Source organism: Muntiacus reevesi, chromosome 1, assembly GCF_963930625.1.
Source record: "Muntiacus reevesi chromosome 1, mMunRee1.1, whole genome shotgun sequence".
Classification (NCBI taxonomy): Eukaryota; Metazoa; Chordata; class Mammalia; order Artiodactyla; family Cervidae; genus Muntiacus; species Muntiacus reevesi.
In genome coordinates, this window is record NC_089249.1 from 111,103,324 (window position 1) to 111,128,958 (window position 25,635).

Consider the following 25,635-nt stretch of genomic DNA (forward strand, 5'->3'; position numbering starts at 1 on the left):
GGTCATATGGTGGTTTTATTTCTAGTTTTTAAAGAAGTCTCCATACTGTTCTCCAAAGTGGATGTATCAATTTACATTCCTACCAACTTTCAAGTTGTATTGTTGTGCAAGTGTTCCCTCTCCAGCATTTATTGTTTGTAAATTTTATTATGATGGCTATTCTGATTGGTGTGAGGTAATACCTCATTGTAGTTTTGATTTCCATTTCTCTAATAATGAGCAATGTTGAACATTTTTTTTCATGTGTCTATTGACCATCTGTATGTCTTCTGAAGGACAGTTTTATTGAGTATAGTATTAGTTGGCTTTTTTTTTTTTTTCTTTCAGTACTTTCAATGTATCATCCTTCTCCCTTCTGGTCTGCTAGGTTTCTGTGGAGACATCTGCTGATATCCTTATGGAGGTTCCCTAGTATATGAGTTGGTTTGCTCATACTGCTTTCAAAATTCTCCTGTCTTTGAATTTTAACACCTTTATCATAATGTGTTTCAAGGTAATCTTCCTTGAGTTGATCTTGCTTTTGGTCCTTCAAGCTTTAGGTACCTGGGTGTCTAGATCTTTCTCAAAATTTGGGGTTTTCAGACGTTAGATTTTGAATAAACTTTCTGCCCCTTTCTGGCTCTCTTCTCCTTCTGAAATTCAATGATGCTTATTTTCATTTGCTTGAGATTATCACATAATTCACATAGGCTTTCTTCACTCTTTTTTTACCTCACTCTTTCTTCTTGTTCCCTGGGTGGTGGTTGGAAACTTTCTCTATTATGACTCCCTTCCCAGGACGGGTCTCCATCCCTAACTTTTTTGTCTCTCTTTTTATCTTTTATATTTTGTCCTACCTCCTTTCAAAGACAATGAGCTGCTTTTCTGGGCGCCTGATGTCCTCTGCTACCGATCAGAAGTTGTTTCGTGGAGTTTGCTCAGCATCCAACTGTTCTTTCGATGAATTTGTAGGGGAGAAAGTGGTCTCCCCGTCCTATTCCTCTGCCATCTTAGCTCCTCCCCTGTTCCCTGGGTTGGGAAGATCCCCTGGAGAAGGGAAGTCTACTCCAGTATTCTGGCCTGGAGAATTCCATGAACTGTACAGTCCTTGGGGTTGCAAAGAGTCAGACACGACTGAGCGACCTTCACTTTCTTCTTGTAACTAGCTAATTTCAAAGGAGTTTGCTGATCTGTTTTTGAAGCTATTAAATTTTTCAGTTCTAACATTGTATTTTTCAGCTCCAGTTCTGTTTACTTCTTTTTTACTTTATTGAATGATGATTATTGTTTATTCCTATAAATAGCTTATTCTTGATATTTGTTTTTTACACATGATTAAGCTATTCAGAAACAATTTTTATTCTTTCAGGTCTCATTTTTAGTATCTGTGTGGTACCAGGGGGGCATTTAGTCTAGGATTTACTTCTCCACTACTGAGGCAAAACTTCTGAGAATTCCACCTGATGCCCTGATAATGATGAGATTTTCCACCCTCACTGGTGGGAAGAGAAATTATTTTCAGATTTGTCTGAGCTCTCTCCAATTAATTCAGGTGGTTCTTTCCTTGGATTTATGTAGTTTTCTCATATATATTCACCATTCATTACTTACTAGTAAACTTGATGGGAATTGTTTGCAGATTTCAAGTTATCTCTGTGCAGCTCCCTCCTCTCTAGTACTCTGCCCCGTTAACTCTAGCTTTGAAGACTCCTGATTCTTATCCGGTCCCTTCAATTCAGGATAACTGATAACTTCTTCTTTGATTCTTCAGGGCTCCTGTGCACTGCCTAGAAACTCTCTCCAGGTAATAAGTTGGTGGAAATGGAGGGTTTGCTGGGTCTTTTTCTCCTATAAGGAATCATTGTCCATTGTTGCCTGAACTCCAGTGTCTTGAAAAGTGTCATTTCATGGTCTTCTTTTAATCACTTTAAGGTGATTTCTGAAAAGGGTTCACTATTTACTTGAGCCAAAAAACTCCACAAAATCATGCAAATAAAGAGGTTTGAGTCTTTGTGTCCAAACTTTAAGAACACTGACAAAATTACTCAGGTCATCAATAGTCTGCATGTCCAAAAAACCTCCAAGTATCTGAAAGATGGCACTCTACAGAAGCAATGTATGCCATTCTGTTACAATGGTTCAGTTCAGTTCAGTCGCCAAGTCAAGTCCGACTCTTTGTGACCCCATGGATTGCAGCATGCCGGGATTTTCTGTCCTTCATCTCCTGGAATTTGCTTCAACTCATGTCTATTGAGTCGGTGATGCCATCCAATCATCTCATCCTCTGTCATCCCTTTCTCTTCCCGCCTTCAATCTTCCCAGCATTAGGGGCTTTTCCAATGAGTTGGCTTTTCACATCAGGTGGCCAAAGTACTGCAGGTTCAACTTTAGCATTAGTCCTTCCAGTGAATATTCTGGGTTGATTTCCTTTAGGATTGACTAACTTGATCTCCTTGCTGTCCAGGGGACTCTCAAGAGTCTTCTCTAGCACCACAGTTCAAAAGTATCAGTTCTTCAGTGCTCAGCCTTCTTTATGGTTCAATTCTCACATCCGTACCTGACTGCTGGAAAAGCCAGTTGGCTAAATAATGGATAGAGCTAGACACAGAGTCAGTGGCCCAAAAAGAGTGCTACACATGCTTAAAAATGCAAAGAGAAATGTTTAACTTACAGGTTTAGATGTAGGTTTTCTGGTCATTGAATACATCTGGTGAAAAAAATCCCCCAAGATGCACCACAATGCTAGTATTGGATTAACCTATGCATGAGCATCTCTGCCACAAATTTTCCACAATTTGTTCTTCTGGAAAAAGAATAAATTGCTCCTAAACCAGAAGAGTAGGCTGCATAGAAGAAAAAGATATCCCTGATAAACTGAAGAGACAAAAGTTTATGAACTAGAAATAAATTCAGCATAAAATAAGAGCAAATAAAAGTAAAAAGAAACAAAACCCCAAAACTGTTGCTTCATGTATTTTTCTAGTCTTTTGATTATTTCAGGCAGGAGGATATATCTAGTCCTTGTTATTGCATTTTGACCAAAGGCAGAAATGCAGTTTGCTTAGTTTTTAGGATTAAGCAACTATGTTCATGAATAAGGCTAACTTATAATATCCCTTTCTTGTACTTTCTTTGTGAAGTGTTGGTATCTTATGAAAGTTTTGATAAATTTATGTTATTTTTCTAAGAATCTCAGATTATGCTTAAAGTAAATTTAAAATTATTCTTAACGTTTTAATATCCTCCTATTAAAATTTTAATGTCTGCAGCATGTTAGGTACATTCCCTCTTTCATTACAATTATTGCTAATTATTGGCTTCTTTTTCACTTGATCAGCTCACCAGATATTTCAATTATACCAGCCTTTTGAAAAAACAACTTTTGGCTTTTTATATTCTGTCTTATACTTGCTTTTTATTTCATTCATTTTTCATACCATTATCATCTTTTTTATATTAATTTTGCTCTTCATTTTATTTTTTCCCCTTTATTTTTATTAGTTGGAGGCTAATTACTTTACAATATTGTAGTGGTTTTTGTCATACATTGACATGAATCAGCCATGGATTTACATGTGTTCCCCATCCCGATCCCCCCTCCCACCTCCCTCTCTACCCAGTCCCTCTGGGTCTTCTCAACGCACCAGGCCCGAGCACTTGTCTCATGCATCCCACCTGGGCTGGTGATCTGTTTCACCATAGATAATATACATGTTTTGATGCTATTCTCTCGAAACATCCCACCCTCGCCTTCTCCCACAGAGTTCAAAAGTCTGTTCTGTACATCTGTGTCTCTTTTTCTGTTTTGCATATAGGGTTATCGCTACTATCTTTCTAAATTCCATATATATATATATGTGTTAGTATACTGTTTTGGTCTTTATCTTTCTGGCTTACTTCACTCTGTATAATGGGCTCCAGTTTCATCCATCTCATTAGAACTGATTCAAATGTATTCTTTTTAATGGCTGAGTAATATTCCATGGTGTATATGTACCACAACTTTCTTATCCATTCATCTGCTGATGGGCATCTAGGTTGCTTCCATGTCCTGGCTATTATAAACAGTGCTGCGATGAACATTGGGGTGCACGTGTCTCTTTCAGATCTGGTTTCTTTGGTGTGTATGCCCAGAAGTGGGATTGCTGGGTCATATGGTAGTTCTATTTCCAGTTTTTTAAGGAATCTCCACACTGTTCTCCATAATGGCTATACTAGTTTGCATTCCCACCAACAGTGTAAGAGGGTTCCCTTTTCTCCACACCCTCTCCAGCATTTATTGCTTGTAGACTTTTGGATAGCAGCCATCCTGACTGGTGTGTAATGGTACCTCATTGTGGTTTTGATTTGCATTTCTCTGATAATGAGTGATGCTGTTGATCTTCATTTTAAAACTTCTAGAGAGATGTTTAACTAATTCACTTTTAGTTTGTCTTTTTAAAAAAGTGTATCTATTGGTGGTTATAATAGACTTCTCTAAATATTGTTTTAGCTGTACTCACACAAGCTTTGAAACATAGTACTATGCTATACTTCAGTTCAAAACATTTACAATTTTTCCATTATTCCTTTTTTGACTTATGAGTTAATCAGAAATGTTTCTTACATACAGGGTTTTTTCTATGTATCTTTTTTATTATTTATTTCTAACTTAAAAGTGTTATGGTCAATCTCATAGTTCTGCTCACTTAGAAGACCTCCCCCCAACACAGCTATAGTTTAGCATCGTTCCATATTTTGGCTCATGCAACATATGGAGTCAATTCCTCTTTAATCCAAGTCTAAGCTTTTCCTTCCTCCATCAGCCATCTTATAGACCATCCCCCCAATAAAGCCATGTAGGTGAAAGCTAAAGGAGACATCTTACTGTAATAGAGATGGTGATATGGGGGTCTAGCTCCCTTTTTCATGTACCCTATTTGTGCCTTCCAAACTCCCCAAGTTTGGTTTCTGTACTATCATTTTCATTGTTTAATAGATTGCTACTAAATTAGCTCATAATGGAAGCTCTTGTAGCAGTTACTTGATGTCTCATGCACATGTGCTCAATAGCATGACTGGAGATGCTTCTCAAAAAGCATATAATTCTCTGCTGCAAAAAGTATGACCTTGCTCCAGAACCCTAGGGATTTGTGCTATAGCTCTCTCATTAAAGCTTGTGAGAGATTCCTCTTAATGTTTTTATCTACCATGGATCCTCTACTACCAAGGGATCTGCCAAATTACATGATCCGAGGAGCAGGGCAACTTGCATTGCAGCCTGGACCTATCATAGAATCATCCTCACTCAAATCTGGCAACCTTCTAAATTTCAAAATAAATGGTTTGGAGCAGTATATACTGTTTCCAAAATTTACATAGATCCATCAAGCGTTGTGTCCCCTAGTATGGAGTACCTGGTGTAATAACTTGCTCTTTACTTAGAAGGGTTGTTTCATCAATTCCTAGACCACCAGAATCTCAAAGATGTCAATGATGTGGCAGGTGTCTGAATCTTTACAGATTTATCTTTCACTCTCTGGCAAGTATGTATCCCACTAGAGTTTCAAGAGTATTCGTCATTTCCTGCTTGCCAAGTCTGACTAGTATGTCATTATATACTAAATATACAGAATCATGCACTGGTGAAATGGTTTTATGGACTATTAAGACAATCGAGGTCCCTGCAGATTATTTTGACAAATTTCAGGGCGCATTAATGTAGACTCAAGACAGCTTGTATGTACTGCTGACATGACTTTTTTTTTAAATTGAAGTACAGCTGATTTACAATGGTGTGTTAGTTTCTGCTGTACAGAAAAGTGATTCAGTTATACATAAATGTATATATTTTTTCATATTCTTTTCCATTATGGTTTATTACAGGATGTTGAATGTATTTCCTTGTGCTATACAGCAGGGCCTTATTGTTTATCTGTTACATACAGTATTTTATATCTGCTAATCCAAAACTCCTAATTTATCCTACCCTACACCCTTGGTAACCATAAGTTTGTTTTCTAAGTCTGTGAGTCTGTTTCTGTTTCATAAATAAGTTCATTTGTGTCATATTTTAGATCACATATATAAGTGCTATCATAAGGTATTTGTCTTTTTATTACGTACTTCACTTAGTATGATAATGTCTAGATCCATCCATAATACTGCAAATGGCATTATTTCATGTTTTTTATCACCCAGTAGTAGTTCATCATGTATATATACCACATCTTCTTTATCCATTCATCTGTTGATGGACATTTAGGTTGCTTCCATTTTTTTCTCAGTTATTGTAAATAGTACTGCTATGAACATTGAGGTGCATATATCTTTTCAAATTAGAGTTTTATCAGGAAATCCAAGGAGTGGATTGCTGGATCATATGGCAACTCTAATTTTAGTTTTTTAACGGACTTCCATACTATTCTCCCTTGAACATAGTATCTGCACCAATTTACATTCCCACCAACAGTGTATGAAGGTTCTCTTTTCTCCACATCCTCTCCAGCGTTTGTTATTTGTAGACTTTTTAGTAACGGTCATTCTGACTACCCCATTGTAGTTTTGATTTGCATTTCTCTAATAATTAGCAATGTTGAGCATCTTTTCATGTACCTCTTGGGCATCTGTATGTCTTCTTTGGAGTAATGTCTATTTAGGTCTTCTACCCAGTTTTTTTATTGGGTTGCTTGTTTTTTTGTTATTGGGTTATATGAGCCATATGTACATTTTAGAAGTTAAGCCCTTGTCAGTTGCTTCATTTGCAAATATTTTCTGCCAGTCTGTAGTTTGTCTTTTCCTTTTGTTTATGGTTCCCTTTGCTGTGCAAAAGCATATAAGCTTGATTAGGTCCCATTTATATTTGCTTTTACTTCTATTGCCTTGGGAGACTGACCTAAGAATACATTGGAACAATTTATTGATGACCCTCCTTTTTAAAAACTTTTTTTTTTAATCTTTTTTGTATGAGAATTGACAGAATGGTTTTGAAGATCAATAGCTGAATATGAAGTGCCAGGCTATGTTGATCTCTAAATAAAGATACCACGTCTTGCATAGCAGCCATTTGTTTAACTTTAGTCAAAAATCATCTTCTACACCTCACCTGGATCACTCAAGTGAAGTGAATAAAAATATAATGCATCCTTTAAATTGTTCATGTTGGCACTAATCTCAGTAATTCCACCTAGGTTGCAGTATCACTTCTGATTTACTGTTGGCTAGAAAAGAGGTACAAAGGTTTCTAACTGAACTTTCATACCTTGGTGGTTTTTGGTCAACTACTAAGTATATGCATCCCAATTGTGTGTACAGGGGCCAGAGAAATTACCAAAAGGTGGATTTGTAGACCCTTGGACCCACTGAGTGTGCTTGGGTCAGGGCTCCATTTATCACCTAGCTTTCATGGAGCCTCTACTTCAACTGAGGAGCTAGTGAAGGCATTTGAGGTCTCTAGTAATAATGTTAGTTTATATCCTGTATCTAACAACCCTAGAAAGGTCTGACTCCAAGCAAATAAAAGTATTTTAAAATGTTGGCATTCAGTCTCACAATACCATTATGTCTTCATAATTTTTACAGCTTTCCATGCCTCTTGGGTTATACCATTTTGTGGATTCATAAGATGATGCCACATTTTTCTCCTAATTTTTGAAATTTTTTTCATAAATTTGAAGGTGTATTAAAAAAAAAAATTTTTTTTTTTTAAGCCATGACACATGGTTTGTGGGATCTTAGTTCCCTGATCAGGAATCAAACCCTGGCCCATGGTAGTGAAAAGCCTGCATCCTAACCACTGGACCACCAGGGAATTCCCTGAGGATACATTTCTGACCATGCCTAGTAGGCCTAGATTTTACTAACTCCAAGATGATATGCTCAATTCTTTCATCATTTTTCAAATCCATTAACTGTCAAACAGAATAAAAGTAGCAGTTCCCTACATTGTTTACAGAATTATCCTGATAGTCAGCCTACTTTTTAGTCAACTGCTGTTTTTAGTAGAATAGAATGTCCATTAGCTGACTGGAGAGCTAAATCATCCTTCACTACAGCACCATGGCTTTTGGCAATTTCCTGATCAGCAGTCCACAAGTAGTTGGTATGGCTTATGGTATCTTCTACAGTTAAATCACTTGTTTGTTTTCTTTAATCCTCACTTAATTGTGTGCCCTCATGCTTCCTTTCAGGTTTCATTCAGTACAACTTCTAAAGCTACATTTATTTCTGTACAACTATACCTGAACAAGGGATTCAATAATCACCCATTGGTGTATTTCACAGATGAGTCTTAGCCCAGCAATCCTCAGTGAAATTTCTCAGTACAAACTGTTCTCTTAAGCATTTCAAAAATTTCCTTAAAAGTTTAATCATGAGTAACAAAAATATGTCCCCAGAATCTTAGGCTCCCAGAATGCCTCATACCAAATTTCTCTGATCTTCCTAATTCTCCACAGCCCTACAACGTATCAGTAGGTACAAAAACAAAAGCAGACATTTATTGAATTACACATTTCAGTAAACATCACATTTTGTTTACCAATTTTATTAATCTGCTAAGTAAATTTCAAGCTTTGGTAGAGGCAATGGCATATTTTATATGACACAGCATAATAAAATGAAGCTTTTAAATATTTTCATTACTGTATCTATACTTTTTCATTTTGATTAAGTATCTTCCTTATAGCTAATGTTTGTTTTCTTTCAAGCAGGCCCTAGTTTCTTTTAGATGTGAGCTTGTGTCTATGTTGATTTTCATTCAGTCAGTTCAGTTCAGTCACTCAGTTGTGTCTGACTCTTTGTGACCCCATGAACTTCAGCACGCCAGGCCTCCCTGTCCATCACCAACTTTCATTACTTGGTTAAATAACTGGAGCCACTTATGATAGGAGTGTTTGAAATAATGTAGTAGAGCAGGTCAGCTCTAATAGCTTGACCTAATTTACATAGGCTACCCACTCCAGTTTACTTGGGCTTGCTTCTCTGGTGGCTCAGACGGTAAAGAATCCGCGTGCAATGTGGGAGACCTGGGTTCAATCCCTGGGTTGGGAAGATCCCCTGGAGGAGGGCATGGCAACCCACTCCAGTGTTCTTGCCTGGAGAATTCCCATGGACAGAGGAGCCTGGCAGGCTACAGTCCCTGGGGTCACCAAGAGTCAGACATGACTGAGCGACTAAGCACAGCACACTTTTATTGCCCTAATTCTAAGATTTTCCTGTACTCCCTCACCTTTAAATTATACTTCGCTTTTATCCTATAGTTGTTTTGCCAATCCATTAAGTACAATATTTGGTGCCCCCTTGCTTTTAAAAATCTCCCCTTGAGAAAGGCCAGATTTAAGAACAATACCCCTCTTCCCTGTCAACAAAAAGTTGTTTTATTTGTCCTAAGTCTACACTGTGTTCACTCTGCCTAATACATATTTTTTTAAAATATGTATAGCAAGCTGTAAGGCTTTATCTTCAGACAGTAAACTGACCCCTCAAAAGAGAGCCATGTTATGGTATTCCCTCATAAACCTACTATGGCTTATAGCTTGATACTCAGCTTTGTAGATAACAAAATCTATTTATTTAGAAAAACTGATACATGGCAATCATTCATAGAAGACTGATATTTAACCCAAATAATTTATAAATGAAATTTACTAGACAGTCATACTGACACACTATCATAGTCTCATCTTACTAATAAAAAGCTTGTGTGAAGCAAATGTATACTTATAAGGTTACATGGTAACAATGGAATCCAAGCAAAGTGGAATTAATTGGACATCTACTGGAAACAAAATAATACAGTCTCAAAAAATATTATGCATGCATCTTTTGAATAGTTTTAAAATAAATCAAATGTTTGCTATGGTCAACTTATCCTGTTAGCTTTGCCTCTCTGGCTTAGGTGATATCTGACAACTAGAATGAATTTAAAGGATATAAAGTATTCACGGAGGTTCTGGGATATGTCTGGGAAATAACCAAAAAAGCTGGATCTCTTGCAGGAACATGAGAAGGGAGGGGAAATGAAACAGAAACAGTTAATTTAATGAACTCTTTCAAGAATATGGGCCATGTAAGAACATGACGGAATGGAAGCTAGACTGAGGATGTGAGATTGAGGAAAAGATTTTTCTTTTTTAGGTTAGGTGAGACTTGGATATGTTTAATGTTGATGGGAAAAAAAATTAACAGTTGACAAGAGAGATGAGAGGAAACTATTGATGAAGGGGATAAGTCCCTAAGGATACAGAGAGGGATTCAAAATAAAGGTAAACAGATTACCTAGAGGGAAACCTAAACTTCACTCAGGTGAACATGAGGTAAACTGAGTGCAGATTAAGTCTGTAAATGTAGGGGCAGGAAATTGTAGAAATTGTCTGATGGCTGCCACTCTTTCTTTGAAGTAGGAGGTAAAGTCACCTGCAAAATATGTATCTGTGTATGGGTGTCATGATAGACTTAGGAGTAGTGAAGAGTTGATCCATTTGGAGATAAAGATTAATACAAAGAATCTTTAGGCAATGGCATAAAATTAGGGTAAGGTTAAGCTACTTTACATAGAGATCCTCAATAATCAGTGGTTTCAAAAAGACAGAATTTTATTTCTCTCTTATGTAATAATCCAAGGAGAATGCTTGAGGTCACATAGGCACCCAGGTTCTTTCTATTTCATTTTTCTGCCATCTCCTACGGTGGTTTCCTCATCTACATGATTGAAGTTGGTTGCAGGCCATTCCAGCTTAAGAGAAAGGAAAAGACCTTGGAGGAGCACATATATAATATTTTAATGCCCAGGCCTGAAGTTATACACATTTCTGCTTGTAGCCTTCTGATGAGAACTTAAGTCACTGAAGAGGCTGGGAAATATAGTGTCTGGCCACTGAGCCCAGCTAAAACTCTGTAATTACAGAAAAAGGAAAAGGACCAATTTTGGTGAAATATTAGCAGTCTTCTCCACAGCATGGTTGTATGCTTTTCCCAAACAATATATAACAACTTAAATATAAGGGGAAAAAAGGACAGTTAATGAATTGAGTAAAGCTTTTCCATGTAAGTAAAAAACTAAAAATTTCAGGATAATGGCAAGGGAGTGATTTGAAGTGATAGACCATCATAATACCTAGGTTAAATGAGAAAATTAATAATAACAGTAGGTAATAGGGGATTTACTGATCACTTACTATTGCCAGGTATTATTCTAAGTGCTCTAAGCATATTTGACTTAATACTGATAATAACCATTTCAGGTATGTGCCATTATCCTATTTTATTACTGAGGAAACAAAGGCACAGAAAGATTAAATAACTTGCCCAATGTGACACAGTAAACTGGTGGCAAAGCCACTGGTTCAGAAGTAATCTGGTTCCAGAGCCCACACTCTTGACCTCAACATTATACTGCCTCAATGATAGCAGTTATTGTCTATTGGGTACTTACTCTATTCAGGTAGTATACTAGTATTTCATGTGTGTTATCTAAATTTATCCTTGCCATAAGCTTCTAAAGCTATTGCCTCTATTTTACATTTAAGGAGACTAAAGTTCAGTGAGTCAATAACTAGCTCAAGGTCACCTGCTTTTAAAAGTGAAGAAACCAGGATCAAATCCAGATCTATATGATCTCAAAGCCCGTTTCTCCTTATTCTAAATATCTAAATTTTTATTAGTGATATAGAACTAATAAACAATTAAGCCAGATATTGTAAGAATGTAAGTCAATGAATTTTATCAAATGTATACATACCTGTGCTGTGTAACACCCTAATCAAGACAGAACATTTCTATTATCCTAGGAAATTTCCTCTATCCCTTTTCTATTCAATGTCCTGCCCCTGACAGACAAGCACTATTTTGATTTTTATTATATATTGGTTTTGTTTGTTCTTAAAAGTCATATAGTATTTAGTTTTATATATAGCTTTTTTCATTCAGTATGTTTTTGAGACTTACATATGTTATCCTGTATAACAGGAGTTTATTCTTCTAATAGTATTTAAATGTATGAATGTATCAGGCTGTCTATTTTTCTTATATTCATGGACTATAGTTTTTTCAGTTTTTGGCTACAAATGAGAAAAGATACTATGAACATGAATGTACAAGTCTTTTGGTGGACAAATGTTTTCATTTCATTTCCCTAAATACCCAAGAATGGTACTGCTGGATCATATAATAGATGTAAGCAGAAATTAAAATGAACTGCCAAAGGATTTTCCAAAGTGATTCTAGATATTCCACATCACTTTGCATTACCAGTCATTTTAATATTAGCTATTCTTTTTTGTTGTTCATTTGTTAATATTAGTTATTCTAATTCTACCCATTTAGCCTGTTGGGGTTTTATTTTCATTTTCTTAATGACTGAAGATGTTGAATACTTTTAAATGTTCACATGACCACTCGCATATATTATTCTTTGAAGTATCTAAGTCTTTTACTTATTTTTAAATTGGGATTAAAAACTTTTTAAATTTATGTATTTTTTTCTTTTTTAAAAAAATTTTTTTGAGTAAAAGTTTTATGTCTCATGTATTTATAGCTCCTGCTCTGTAGTATGCATCTTCATTTTAAAAAATAATTTATTGTATTAAAGCGGGCTTAGGCTGTAGAGGCTTTTCTCTAGTTGTGTCACATGGGGGTTACTTTCTCTTGCACTGAGTGGGATTCTCAGTGTGGTGGCTTCTCTTGCGAGCACGGGCTCTCGGGTACAGGGGCTTCAGTAGCTGTGGCTCCCAGGCTTCAGAGCACAGCCTCAATAGTTGTGGCGCATGGGCTCAGCTGCTTTGCAGCATGTGGGATCTTCCCACATCCGTGGGAAGGATCACATCCGTGTCTCCTGCATTGGCAGGTTGATTCTTTAGCACTGAGTCACCAACGAAGCTCTCATTTTCTTAATGGTTAGAGATTTGAAAGAAGTTTTTAATTTTGATCAACTAATTTATTAATTTTTATAACTAGTGCTTTTTGGGTCCTAAGAAATCTCTACATACTTCAGAGTCATGAGGTTATTCTGTTTGTTCTAGAATTTTTTTACTTTTAGCTTTTACATTTAGGTCTATGAGCCACCCTAACTTAATTTTTAAAATATGAGGTAGAGGTTGAGATTATTTTTTCCCCTTTGGTTTCTTCAAAAATTCCATCATAATTGGTTAAGGACTTTCCTTGCAAAATTGAATTACTTTGGTGCCTTGCTGAAAATCAATTAAATATATACCTTTACATATTGTATATGTAAATACATATTAAATCATATAAATATATAAGTACATAATCTGTTCCACTGATACATTTATGAGCTCATTTTTGGATCTACTGAATTGTAATTTTATAATAATTCTTGAAATTAGGTAACACAGTGTAAGTCTTCCAACTCTGTTCTTTTTCCAGATTATTTTTCTACTCTAAGTCCTTAACACTTCCAATTAACTGTTAGAATCAGCTTGTTGACTTCTTCAAAGAAAAAGAAAAAAACCTATTGGAATTCTGTTTGGGTCTGCACTGAATCTATACATTAATCAGTTTGGGAGAGAATTGACATCTTAGCAATAATGAACACCAAGCATGTTCTTTATTATATAGAGAATATATATTCTCTATTTCTTTAAATCTTTGTCTTAGCAATGTTTTGAACTTTTTAATATACAGGTTTCATGTCTCACATCAAATTTTTTCCTCAGTACTTTATGTTACTAATTGTTGATATGAAAAAAGTTTTAGTGATTTGAATAGAATATCAAACCAGACACAGCATTCCCTTTCACCAAAGCCTAATCAAGGCCCTGTGCTGTGCTGTCCCGAGTCGCTCAGTTATGTCCAACTCTTAATTAAGGCCTGAATGCTCTTCAATTCTGTAGAGGCTGGGAGGTGAGGAAGCTGCAGAAAAAAGCTTGAAGCCAGCAGAGGCTGGTTCATGAGGTTAAGGGAAGATGCCACCTCCCCACATCACATTGCAGGGTGAAGCAGCAGTGCTGATGTAGAACAGAAGCTGCAGCAAGTCACTTAGTTATGGAGAACTAGTTAAGATAATTAATGAAAGTGGTTACACTAAACAGACTTTCAACGTAGACCAAATAGCCTTTGATTGAAAGAAGATACCATGCAGGTCTTTCATACATAGATAGGAGAAGTCAATACCTGGCTTCAAAGTTGCAAAGACTGGCTCACTTTCTGTCAGGGGCTAATGCAAATGGTGACTTGAAGCCAATGCTCATTTTCCATTCTGAAAATCCCATAGCCCTTAAAAATTATGCTAAATCTACTCTGCCTGTGCTCTGTAAATGCAACAATAAATCCTGGATGGCAATACATCTGTTTACAACATGGTTTACTGAATATCTGAATCCAACTGTTGTGACCTACTGCTCAGAAAAAAAGATTTCTTTCAAAATACTACTGCTCATTTACAAAGGTCTTGACCACTAAGAGCTTGGATGGAGATGTAAAGCTAGATTAATGTTGTCTTTATGACTGTTTAACACAACACTCATTCTGTAGCCCACAGATCAAGGAGCAATTTCTAGTTTCAAAGAGTTATTACTCGAGAAATAAATTTTTCTAAGGCTATAGCTGAGTGATTCCTCTGATGAATCTAAGCAAAGCAAACTGAAAATCTTCCAGAAAGGATTCACTATGCTAAATGACATTAAGAACATTACTGATTCAAAATATCATTACTGAGTCAAAATATCAACATTCACATGAATTTAGAAGTTAATCCCAACCCTCCTGGATGACTTGGAGGTGTTTAAGACTTTAGTGGGGAAAGCAGCAGGAGAACTAGAATTAGAAGTGGAGCCTGAAGTATGTCAAGGCTGTATATTGTCACCCAGCTTATTTAACTTATATGCACAGTACATCATGCAAAATGCCAGGCTGGATGAAGCACAAGCTGGAATTGAGATTGCTGGGAGCAATATCAGTAACCTCAGATACGCAGATGACACCACCCTTATGGCAGAAAGCAAAGAACTAAAGAGCCTCTTGATGAAAGTCAAAGAGGAGAGTGAAAAAGCTGGCTTAAAACTCAACATTCAAAAAATGAATATCATGGCATCCAGTCCCATCATTTTATGGCAAATAGATGGGGAAACAATGACAGACTTTATTTTCTTGGGCTCCAAAATCACTGCAGATGATGACTGAAGCCATGAAATTAGAAGACGCTTGCTCCTTGGAAGTAAAGGTATGACCAACCTAGACAGCATACTAAAAAGCAGAGACATTACTTTGCCAACAAAGGTCTGTCTAGTGAAAGCTATGATTTTTCCAGTAGTCATGTATGGATGTGCTGCTGCTGCTAAGTCACTTCAGTAGTGTCCGACTCTGTGCGACCCCATAGATGGCAGCCCACCATGCTCGTCCATTCCTGGGATTCTCCAGGCAAGAGTACTGGAGTGGGGTGCCATTGCCTTCCCCATGTATTATAAAGAAAGCTGAGTACTGAAGAATTGATGCTTTTGAACTGTGGTGTTAGAGAAGACTCTTGAGAGTCCCCTGGACTGCAAGGAGATCCAACCAGTCAATCCTGAAGGAAATCAGTCTTGAATATTTATTGAAAGGACTAATTCTGAAGCTGAAGCTCCAATACTTTGGCCACCTGATGCGAAGAACTGACTCCTTGGAAAAGACCCTGATGCCGGGAAAGATTGAAGGCGGGAGGAGAAGGGGACGACAGAAGATGAGATGGTTGGATGGTATCACCAACTCAATGGACTTGAGTTTGAGCAAGCTCCAGGACCTGGAAGCCTGACGTGCTGTAGTCCATGGGGTCGCAAAGAGTCAGACATGACTGAGCAACTGAACCAAACTGAAGTTTTGATGGAACTGCCACAATCTCAAGATGAAAGAATGGTTACTTCTTAAGGATGAGCAAAGACAGTAGTTTTTTGGAATAGAACCTACTCCTGGTGAAGATGCTGTAAAGCTTGTTGAAATGACAACAAAGGACTTAGAATATCACATAAACTTAGCTGATAAAGCGGGATTTGAGAGAATTGAATCCAGTTCTGAAAGAAGTCCTACTGTTGGTAATGTTATCAAACAGCATTGTATGTTACAGATAATTGTTTGTTAAAGAGCGAGTCAATCAATGTGACAATCTTCATTGTTGTCTTATTTCAAGAAATTGCCACAGTCACCCCTAACCTTCAGCAACCACCAAGAGAGAGGCAAGATCCTTCACCAAAAAAAGATTATGACTTGCTGAAGGCTCAGGTAATGGTTAGTATTTTTTAGTAATAACAGCATTTTAAAATTAAGGCATGTACATTGATTTTTTTTTAGACATAATGCTACACAGACTAACATACATAGTTATGTAAACATAACGAATTATGTTTGTTTACTGTGATTTAATTTGTTTACTGCTTTTTTGCAATGGTCTGGAACTAAAGCTGCAATATCTCTGAGGTATGCCTGTAATATCTACTTTAAAGACTGTTATGTGGATTAAATGAGTCAATAAATATGAAGAGCTTAAAACAGTGCCTGATAAGTTGTAAACATTTAACAAAAGTTAGCTATTATTAGTACAATTATGAACCTGTGGCAGAATGAGCTCTAAATTCATATTACTTCTTTTAAAAATAAATTATCACTAGAAAAATAAGCAAATAACATGGCGGTCTGATTGAAAATATGTTATTCAATGTACTTATGCATTTTTTTTTGTACTTATGCATTTTAATAATGATTTCTAAGTAAAAGATAAAGGAAAGTAGCAAGTTCAAACCAGAATAATGAATAAATTGAATTAATTTTCACAAAAAGTATAAGTAAGCTTTAAAAGAAAGAACTTTCTTTAAAAATCTTAAAATATAAAATTTATTTAAAAGCAATAAAATAGCAGTTTATATGAAGTAGGAACTACATATAATAAGTAAACACTACACAGTACCAAAACTTCCACTTTTCATCACATCAACATCTTCTTTTAACTATAAATTTTCTCCCTGGAATAATGCAAAATAATAAATTATTATTTGAAATCATGATTTAACATTAAAAAACCACTGTAATAATTAGGGGCATAATTTAAAACAAGAGTGCAGAATATTTAGTCAATTGCAAAAACAAGAATCAGAAAGTCAGTAATGGATTGGATGGATGCAAACAATTCTGGTTGGGGGGTGGCCAGGAGGGAGTGAAAGATTAAATTAAATTGATAAAGTCAATGAAAAACAGAAGAGAGAAAAAAAAGAGAAGAGAGAAAAACAGAGGAGGAAAGAAAAAAGACAGGACAGAAATGCTTGTCCAAAGCAGCAGCACAATATATAGAGTAGAAACATAGAGGGAAATGTCTCAGGAGATTCTAAAACTACAGGTCAAATATTCTTGTCATATCTTGATCTTTACCTGGGCTAGGAATTTGAAAATGTTATCATGTCTCTAGGTATTTACTTGTACTCCCACTTCATCCTTTTTTTCCCTTATACTTTTAATTGTTACCTAATCACTGATTTTCTCAATTCTTATTTTTCATCTTACAGCATGGTATACAGACTGTATTTTGAAAACTGCTTTTTTTTTTTTGAAAACAAAATGGATAAACAATACTTCTTTCAAGTTCCTGATAAACTGTGAATCAGGTAATTAACTCACAATACTTCCACTGCTTTAAAGCAGGAGTTTTTAACTTGACATTTGTGTGAACTCTTGAAACCTGTGTTCAAAATTGGATGTGTGTTTAACTTTTTGAAGCTTTTGTCAAAACCTGAAAGCAAAATACTACTCTGCTAGAGGCTCTATTGTGAATGGAACTGACAAAATAATTAACCATTAAGAAAATCCAAGAAAGGAAACTAACAATGTGGGATCTCAGTTCCTTGACCAGGGGGTGAATCCAGTCAAAGCCTGGAATCCTAACCACTGGGCTAGCAGCTGTGCTTAGTCGCTCAGTCATGTCTGACTTTTTGCGACCCCATGGACTGTAACCTGACAGGCTCCTCTGCCCATAGGGATTCTCCAGGCAAGAATACTGGAGTGGGCTGCCATTTCTTCCTCTAGGGGATCTTCCCAACCCAGGGATTGAACCCAGGTCTCCTGCATCGCAGGCAAATTCTTTACCATCTGAGCCACCAGGGAAGCCCATTATGCCAACAGGGAGTTCCAAATTAAGTTCTTTTTAATCATGTAAGGAAGGATGTGGAGAAATGAATAAAAGCTCCAACAGTCTGTCTTGGATCCATTCAAAAAACACTTTTTTAACATTTTAGGCCACCAAACCTACTTTGATATGCTTGAAATGAGGAAAAGGGACATTTCAAAAAAGGTGAAATTACCTGAAAAAAATGTTTATTTTTGTGTGCAAACTATAGATTAACTGCTTATAAACAATGTCAAGTAGTCTGTAATGTATGTGTAGCAGCGATAAAGTTGCCTCTTCAGTATGGTATGTTCAAGAAATAATGGAAGTAGAAAAATCATGTGAATGTGATATTCTGAGTCACTATGGAAGCCTATGACAAAAACAAAAGTCTACCTTAATAATCTTTACTAGAATGGTTTCGAGGAAGTCCAGGAACACAACTAATTTTAGCACTCCAAAAAACATTCTCCAGTACTCTGGAGTTAAAAATACTTTCCTAATATGAGGTAGAGTTAGTCTTTAATCAAGTATAGAGATTCTACTTAATCAAATATTAGCCTATTTTAACAAAAATTAATTTTAAAAGCTAAATTTTCAACTCTACTTGTCTAGGTAAAAGTGTTCTGAACTTACAAGTTTTTTCATACTTTCAATAATTGTGCACATCACCTAATGACATGAGTATTTTATTTAAATGTATGTATTTTTTCCTTAAAAAAAGAAAATGATCCTCATTGGAGACAAATTATTATAACTTCTAACGTAAGTTACATACCTGAGTTGAACCAGCACCTGTTTGCATAGAAGATTTTTTTAATAGTCGCACTTCTTTGTTTATGTATCTTAGCATTCCACTCAGAGTACTGAAGTCATTATTCTCAGAATTATCATCATTGAGGTCATACGTGAGAGGTTTAAATGAGTCTGACTGGGTATAAGTTAGATCTCTCTGGCTTTCTTCTAATGTTGAAGGTTGTTCCAATTGCATTTTTTTTAAGTCCTGTAGTAATTCTTCAGAAAGATCTTCATCACTATGAGTTCTGAAACTAAGATCACTGGCACTAATAGAGCGACGTAGTTTTCTACACTTGAAAAAAGCTGTGTGAGAATGCTTAGCTAATTTTGAATCTTGAATATCAGGCGTAATTTCTACTGGAGATGTAAATGAGGCTGGTAGAAATTTGATGTCTTCTGCCCTTTCATGTCCAGAAATTTTGGCTTGTAATCTGGTTAATTCTGATTCCTACAGAAAAATTGGTACATAGTAGGTGCTGATTACATATCTGTTAAATAAATGAATTACTTAGAAAATCATAGACTTAGAAGTCATCTAAGTTAAACTTTGTTCTAGTACAGTACAGAAATCCTTTATATAACAACTTGTGAGGGTTGTTAACTACGTTAAAAGTACGTAGTTAAAACTATGTAGTTAAAACAACGTTAAAACAACATTAAAACCCTTCATTTTGGGATAGTTATCTATAGTCATTAGCATTTGTTTAAACTATATAAGGAATTCCATGAAAACTGTATGTTCCTCATACAATTTTTCTGAGTATTGATGATAATATAAATTTCTATTAAAGACTGAAATCTTACATATAAATTTTTTTTTGCAAAAGTATAAAAAGGTACATAATCATTTGTCAATCTAACATATATACACATAAAAAACAACGTCCTTCAGAATGTCTAATAGGAACTAAATGCATATGAGCTACTCTGCTGTATATGTCATTATCACAAGAAATCTTTACTAGAAAATTTTTAAAGAAAAGCCTTTAAATAATTAATGTTTAATAAAATCAATCCTTAATAAATAAACTTTTCATTTCTGTTTTTCCATGTCCTTCATTTGTGTCCTGTGACCCAACTTTGGGATTCCAAGAATTGAGACTGCATACACTGAAAAGCAATCAAGTCAAAGAAATTAAGGGAGGACATTTTAATTTCAAAAGTTATACAATATGTACAATAGTCCCCTGTTCAAATACATTCTCCTTTTCTTACAAATATCCATAAGATACATATTTCTAAACCAGTCACTTTTAAACTGATAGCTTCTATTCTTTCTAAAAATACTGTGCTTATAGCTAAAACTGTCATAACCACAGTGTGCATTACAAAATGCATATTTCACTTCTGCTGTCTTTATACCAGTTTATTCTAAGCAAACTTGATTTATAAGTGGCAGAAATGCCAATTTTTTCAAGCAAATTTTGTATTCACATTCTTATAACCACAATCATTTAATGAAATAACTATAAAGTTCACATATATAAGGTCATGTGCAGTTTAAGTTTCTTTTAAACTTCTATGTGTTATCCAGTCACACTAAGAAATGTGGTTATCTCAGATAAGTAGGATTCCATTTAACTTAGAGTTCAACACCTAACTTTCATGAAGAAATGTAGTAAACCAAATATATTAAACATAATTCAACTTTTTCTTAAGACTCAAAGCAGCTCACTGTTGTGGTCCTTACTGTAGTAGGCCATACTACACTGATGTTTTATGGCCTTCAGAAAATGGATTTACCTTTGCCCTTACTCCAGACATACTCAAATACTAGAGTACTTTTTAGGCTATTAAACTGAAAAGATCAGTTGCCTCAGTGTTCTTCTCTTCTCCCTCACTTCTGTTTCTGTTCTCTGTCATTTACTGCTGCTTTCAGTGAATAGCTTTCCACTATTTATAGTTACTTTTAATTGTTACATTTATGCCAGCTTCTGTTCTTTTCTTAGTTTTTCTTCTTTTTCTCTTATCCTCCTTAACTTCTCTCCAAACTGGACCTTAGAGCCAGCTTAAATTGACTTGGAGAGCTACTGTCAGAAAACAAAGAAATCCTACCTTCTGCCTGCTATCCTGGCTAATCATGGTGCATGTTCTAAGATCTATGTACCTATAGTTCATTTAAGAATTGCTGCTATATTGAGAATATTTTGACAACTTTCTAAGTAGGTGAATTTACACACTTCTGAATAATTGATAAGTCCAAAGCCACCATATTTATCTCATTGGTAATACCTAACAAGTGAGCAGAGATTACTACTAACAAGTGACAGAGATATACTATGCAGAATCTCTAAAATTTTTAGATTCAATTTTTTTGCAATGAGGTTTTATAATTTCATATAAATGTTGTAAATCCCCAGAACACTAAGTATATTACTATTTCAATAAAAGTATAGAGGGTTCACCTGAAACATAATTTTGGATTTTGTTTATTCAACTTTCCTGTAGCACTATGAATATTAAGCATTGAAAAAGAAAAAAAAAAATGTGTTTGGCTGCGCTGGGTCTTAGCTGCCACACATGGGATCTTTAGTTGCAGCATGAGAACTCACTTGTGGTATGTGGGATCTAGTTTCCTGACCCGGGAAAGAACCGAGGCCCTGAGCACTGCGAGTGCAGTCTTAGCAACTGGACCACCAGGTAAGTCAATATCAAGCATTTTATAAAAGGAATTTAAGTGCTCAGCATAATAATTACAAGTATTTCTATAGTAATAATTGAGTTTCTTTGCTTTTCAATAACTTCCACTTTACTATAAAATCATTTATTGCTTCACAACTATCAGTGGGGTTGGCCTTTTTTAAGGTCTTAGCTGACAATCATACATATTGGCAATATGAACTAATATTAAATTATTTATATGCATCATACTGATATTAATTCCAAATTCAAGAATAAACTGCCATGATCAATAGGGGTGAATAACCAGCAAGAGTCTATCTGAAAAATCACATATGTACTCAAAACCAGTAAAAATATTTTTTAAATATAATCTTGCGTTTTCTAATGATAATGATGATGATCCAGGATCTCATGAAAACAATAGAGAAGATGTAAGAAATGTTTACCAAAAGTCTAGAAGAACTAAGGACAAACAAGCAGAGATGAACAATGCACTAGAAGGAATCAATAACAGAGGCAGAAGAACAGGTTAAGTGACCTGGAAGACAGAATGGTGGAAATCACTGCCACAAAACAGAATATAGAAAAAAGAATGGAAAAAAAAAATGAAGACAGTCTAAGTTAATGCAACAACATTTACATTACAGTGATCCCAGAAAGAGAGAGAGAAGGGACCCAAGAAAACATCTGAACAGCTGAAAACTTCCTCAATATGGGAAAGGAAATTGTCAACCAAGTCCAGGAAATGCAGAGAGTCCCAGGCAAAATACAACGAGAAACACACCAAGACACACAATAATCAAACTGATAAAAATTAAAGACAAAGATAAAATGTTAAAAGCAATAAGGGAAAAATGACAAATAATACTCAAGGGAACTCCCATCAGATTATCAGCTGATTTCTTAACAGAAACTCTCCAAGCCAGAACGGAATGGCATGATACATTAAAAGCGATGAAAGGGAAGAACCTACAACTGAGAATAATCTATCCAGCAAGACTCTCATTCAGATTTGATAGAGAAATCCAAAGTTTTCCAGACAAGCAAAACTAAAAGAATTCAGCATCACCAAAACAACTTTACAAAAAATACTAAAGGAAGTTCTCTAGGCAGGAAACACAAAAGAAAAGATCTACAAAAAATAAACCCAAAACAATTAAGAACATGGTAATAGGCCATACGTAAAATAGGTAGCCAACAGGAATTTGCTGTATGGCTCAGGAAACTCAAACAGGGACTCTGTATCAACCTAGAAGGGTGGGATGGGGAGGGAGATGGGAGGGAGGTTCTAAAGGGAGGGGATATATTTATACCTATGGCTGATTCATGTTGAGGTTTGACAGAAAACAACATAATTCTTTAAAGCAACTATCCTTCAATAAAAAAATAAATTGAAAAAAAGAAAGTGGTAATAGGATCATGTGCTGTGCTGTGCTTAGTTGTTCAGTGGTGTCAGACTCTTTGTGACCCCATGGACTGTAGCCCGCCAGGCTCCTTTGTCCGCGGGGATTCTCCAGACAAGAGTACTTGAGTGGGTTGCCATGCTCTCCTCCAGGGGATCTTCTCAATCCAGGGATCGAACCTGGGTCTCCCACATTACAGGTGGATCCTTTACTGTCAGAGCCACCAGGGAAGCCCAACAGAATCATAGGATCATACATATTGATAATTACCTTAACTATAAATGGATTAAATGCACCAATCAAAAGACATAGACTGAATGGGAGGATGAGAACATGTGCACATATGCACTTCCACTTATCATAACACTCTATGCCCAAAACTATATGTAATTATTTCATATTGTGAGGTTAATTATGTTTCCATTATGGCTTGCAATTGTAATTATTTTTTATTTTTTGTCTGGCTATCGACTATGAAAACTGATAAACATCTTTCAGTATTATGATTATGTAATTGTTATTTGCTTAATATCATTGTATCATGATTGGTCAACTAAAAAGAACAGAATTTTATATCACTAAAATTACCATTTAACAGAAAAACTTGTATTCACTTTTTAAAATCCAGATGCACAACAGAATTATCTTGAAATTTTTTGAAAAATAAAAGTGCCCAGGTATTGCTACTCTTCTCCAAAGTGCCAGATGTATTTCCAATGAATAGCCATGTTTAAAAACAACTGAACTATATGATGATGATATTTTACTTTTATATAGTTTGATTCATGTTTTCTGTTTCATAGTCAATGCTCTCATTTCATTTAGCTCATGTTTTCCAATTTCTCTCTTTTTTGTTGTTTCTCAAGCTGTTATCAAGTGTAGTAGAAAAGCTTTTTTAACATATATATATAGTATGTATAATATATATATTTTAGAAAAATTGTGAATTTTTGCCTAGCTAAATTTATGACACTTTGATTCTACTTGGTTGGTTTAGTATGAACAGAATGCTAGAGTTCTAATTTATATTGACTCAAAACTTTGATATAGTGTCATGTATTTTGGCATCTAGTATTACTGGTAAAAGTTCAGAAAATGTATTATCTTAGTGATTTAAAAAAAAATTTGAATGAGGCTTGAAACTTCTAATCCAATTCTGAGAACATAAAGAAATACTATGTTATTTAAAAAACACAGGAAATTAACAAGTGATACACTGTTATTAACCAATGTACAGATGATGTTCAAATCTCACAACATTTTATGCTGCTCATTATTTGTTTTCATGCCTCATTCAAGACTCCACATTGTATTTAATTTCACTGAGCCACCTCAGCTGCATGCAACAAATGCTGGTAAATTCTCTTTTCATTTTCATTCAATTACAAACATTTTCTAATTTTCCTTGTTATGGCTTCTTAGATACATCCATCATTTAAAAGTTGACATTAAACTTCCAAATACATGGGATTTTTAAAAAAGTATCTTTAGCATTAATTTCTCATTTTTATATTAATTTCTCATTAAATGCTTTCTCCTCTGCAATTACCATCTGTTTTTTTCAGTCTAACTTTATTGAGGCTTTTTTTTTTTAAACTGAGGCTTTTGATGGCTAAGTTGAAGCTCTCTTTTGGTAAATGTCACATTGCACTTGAAAATATACGTGTTATTTTCAAATATCCTTGATACTGATTTCTAACATAATAACACAGTGATAACAGAACTGACTCTATGATTTCAATACCTTTAGACCATGAAATTTTTGAACCTTGTTTTATGTCTTTGGATATGTTTCAGTGTCTCCTAGTTTACAATCTATGGGAACTTGAATATAATTTGTATCTTACTGATGTGTGAAAATGTATAAATCTTAATTATGTTTAATTGGTTCACAGAGCTTTTCAGGTCTACTATATCCTTCTTCTCTTGTATACTCATTCTGTTAATTTTTGAGAGTTTTATATTGAAACCCCAACTAAAAAGCTTAATTTATCTACTTAAAAAATTATAATATATAGTATAACTATATGTAATCTTGTTCTGTATTTTCCAAGTCTCCTGTAAATGAGTTGTCATACTTTTATAGTTCAAAAAAATTTTTTAAAACCCTCTAAAGTAAACATCATGATTCAATTGGCCAGGCCAAGATGGCAATGTAAGCTCCTTTCATATCTCCTTCCAGGTACAAATGATGAAATCTACAACTATATAAGGAACAATTCCCTTTGAAAAAACTAGCTGAGAAACATCTACACATTGGGTGAATGAGAAAAGCCCACATCAAAACTAACAGGAAAGCTGGGCTTCACTTTTGCCATAAAGGCCATGCCAAGCACAGGCCTACAATGGGAAGGAACACCTGGCTTCCAGTTTCTTCCTGAAGAGTAAAGGGCTTGGATCCCACATGTAGTGTTCCAACTTTTAAGACTTCCATGTGAGCAATGGGTTTTCAAAACACTTAGCTGTGAAAGCCAATGGGGCCTGCGTCCCTGAGACGCACAGGATTATAGCAAACAAAGAAGCAGCTCTTAACAGGCTTGCAAGGATGTACCATGGCTAATACCTTAGAATTCAGTACAGAAGAAGCAAGCAAGATATGCCCATCTTCCAGTCTTTCTCCAAAATAAGTCTATTTTCATACTTTAAAAGTTTCTGCCCAGAGGTCAGGCTTCTATTTTAGCATGCATCTGGGGCACCTGTGGTGCTGGAGAAGACTCTTGAGAGTTCCTTGGAAAGCAAGGAGATCAGTCAATCTTAAAGGAAATCAACCTTGAA

The 25,635-nt window shown here is 35.4% G+C and overlaps 1 protein-coding gene across 12 annotated transcripts in view; it reads right to left on the minus strand.

Moving 5' to 3' along the window:
* Window positions 1-16,748: 16,748 nt before the first annotated feature.
* CCDC18 (coiled-coil domain containing 18) overlaps window positions 16,749-25,635 on the minus strand; it is a 99,268-nt gene continuing 90,381 nt past the window's right edge. For 9 of the 12 annotated variants that reach the window (XM_065908481.1, XM_065908561.1, XM_065908490.1 and 6 more), the window contains one exon: window positions 16,937-19,283. In XM_065908481.1, the coding sequence (XP_065764553.1) occupies window positions 18,798-19,283 (486 nt within the window). In that variant the 3' untranslated portion in view covers window positions 16,937-18,797. Of the gene's footprint in view, window positions 16,905-16,935; window positions 19,284-25,635 lie in introns of those variants that run through there. The other 3 variants (XM_065908543.1, XM_065908551.1, XM_065908534.1) reach the window with 2 other exon arrangements.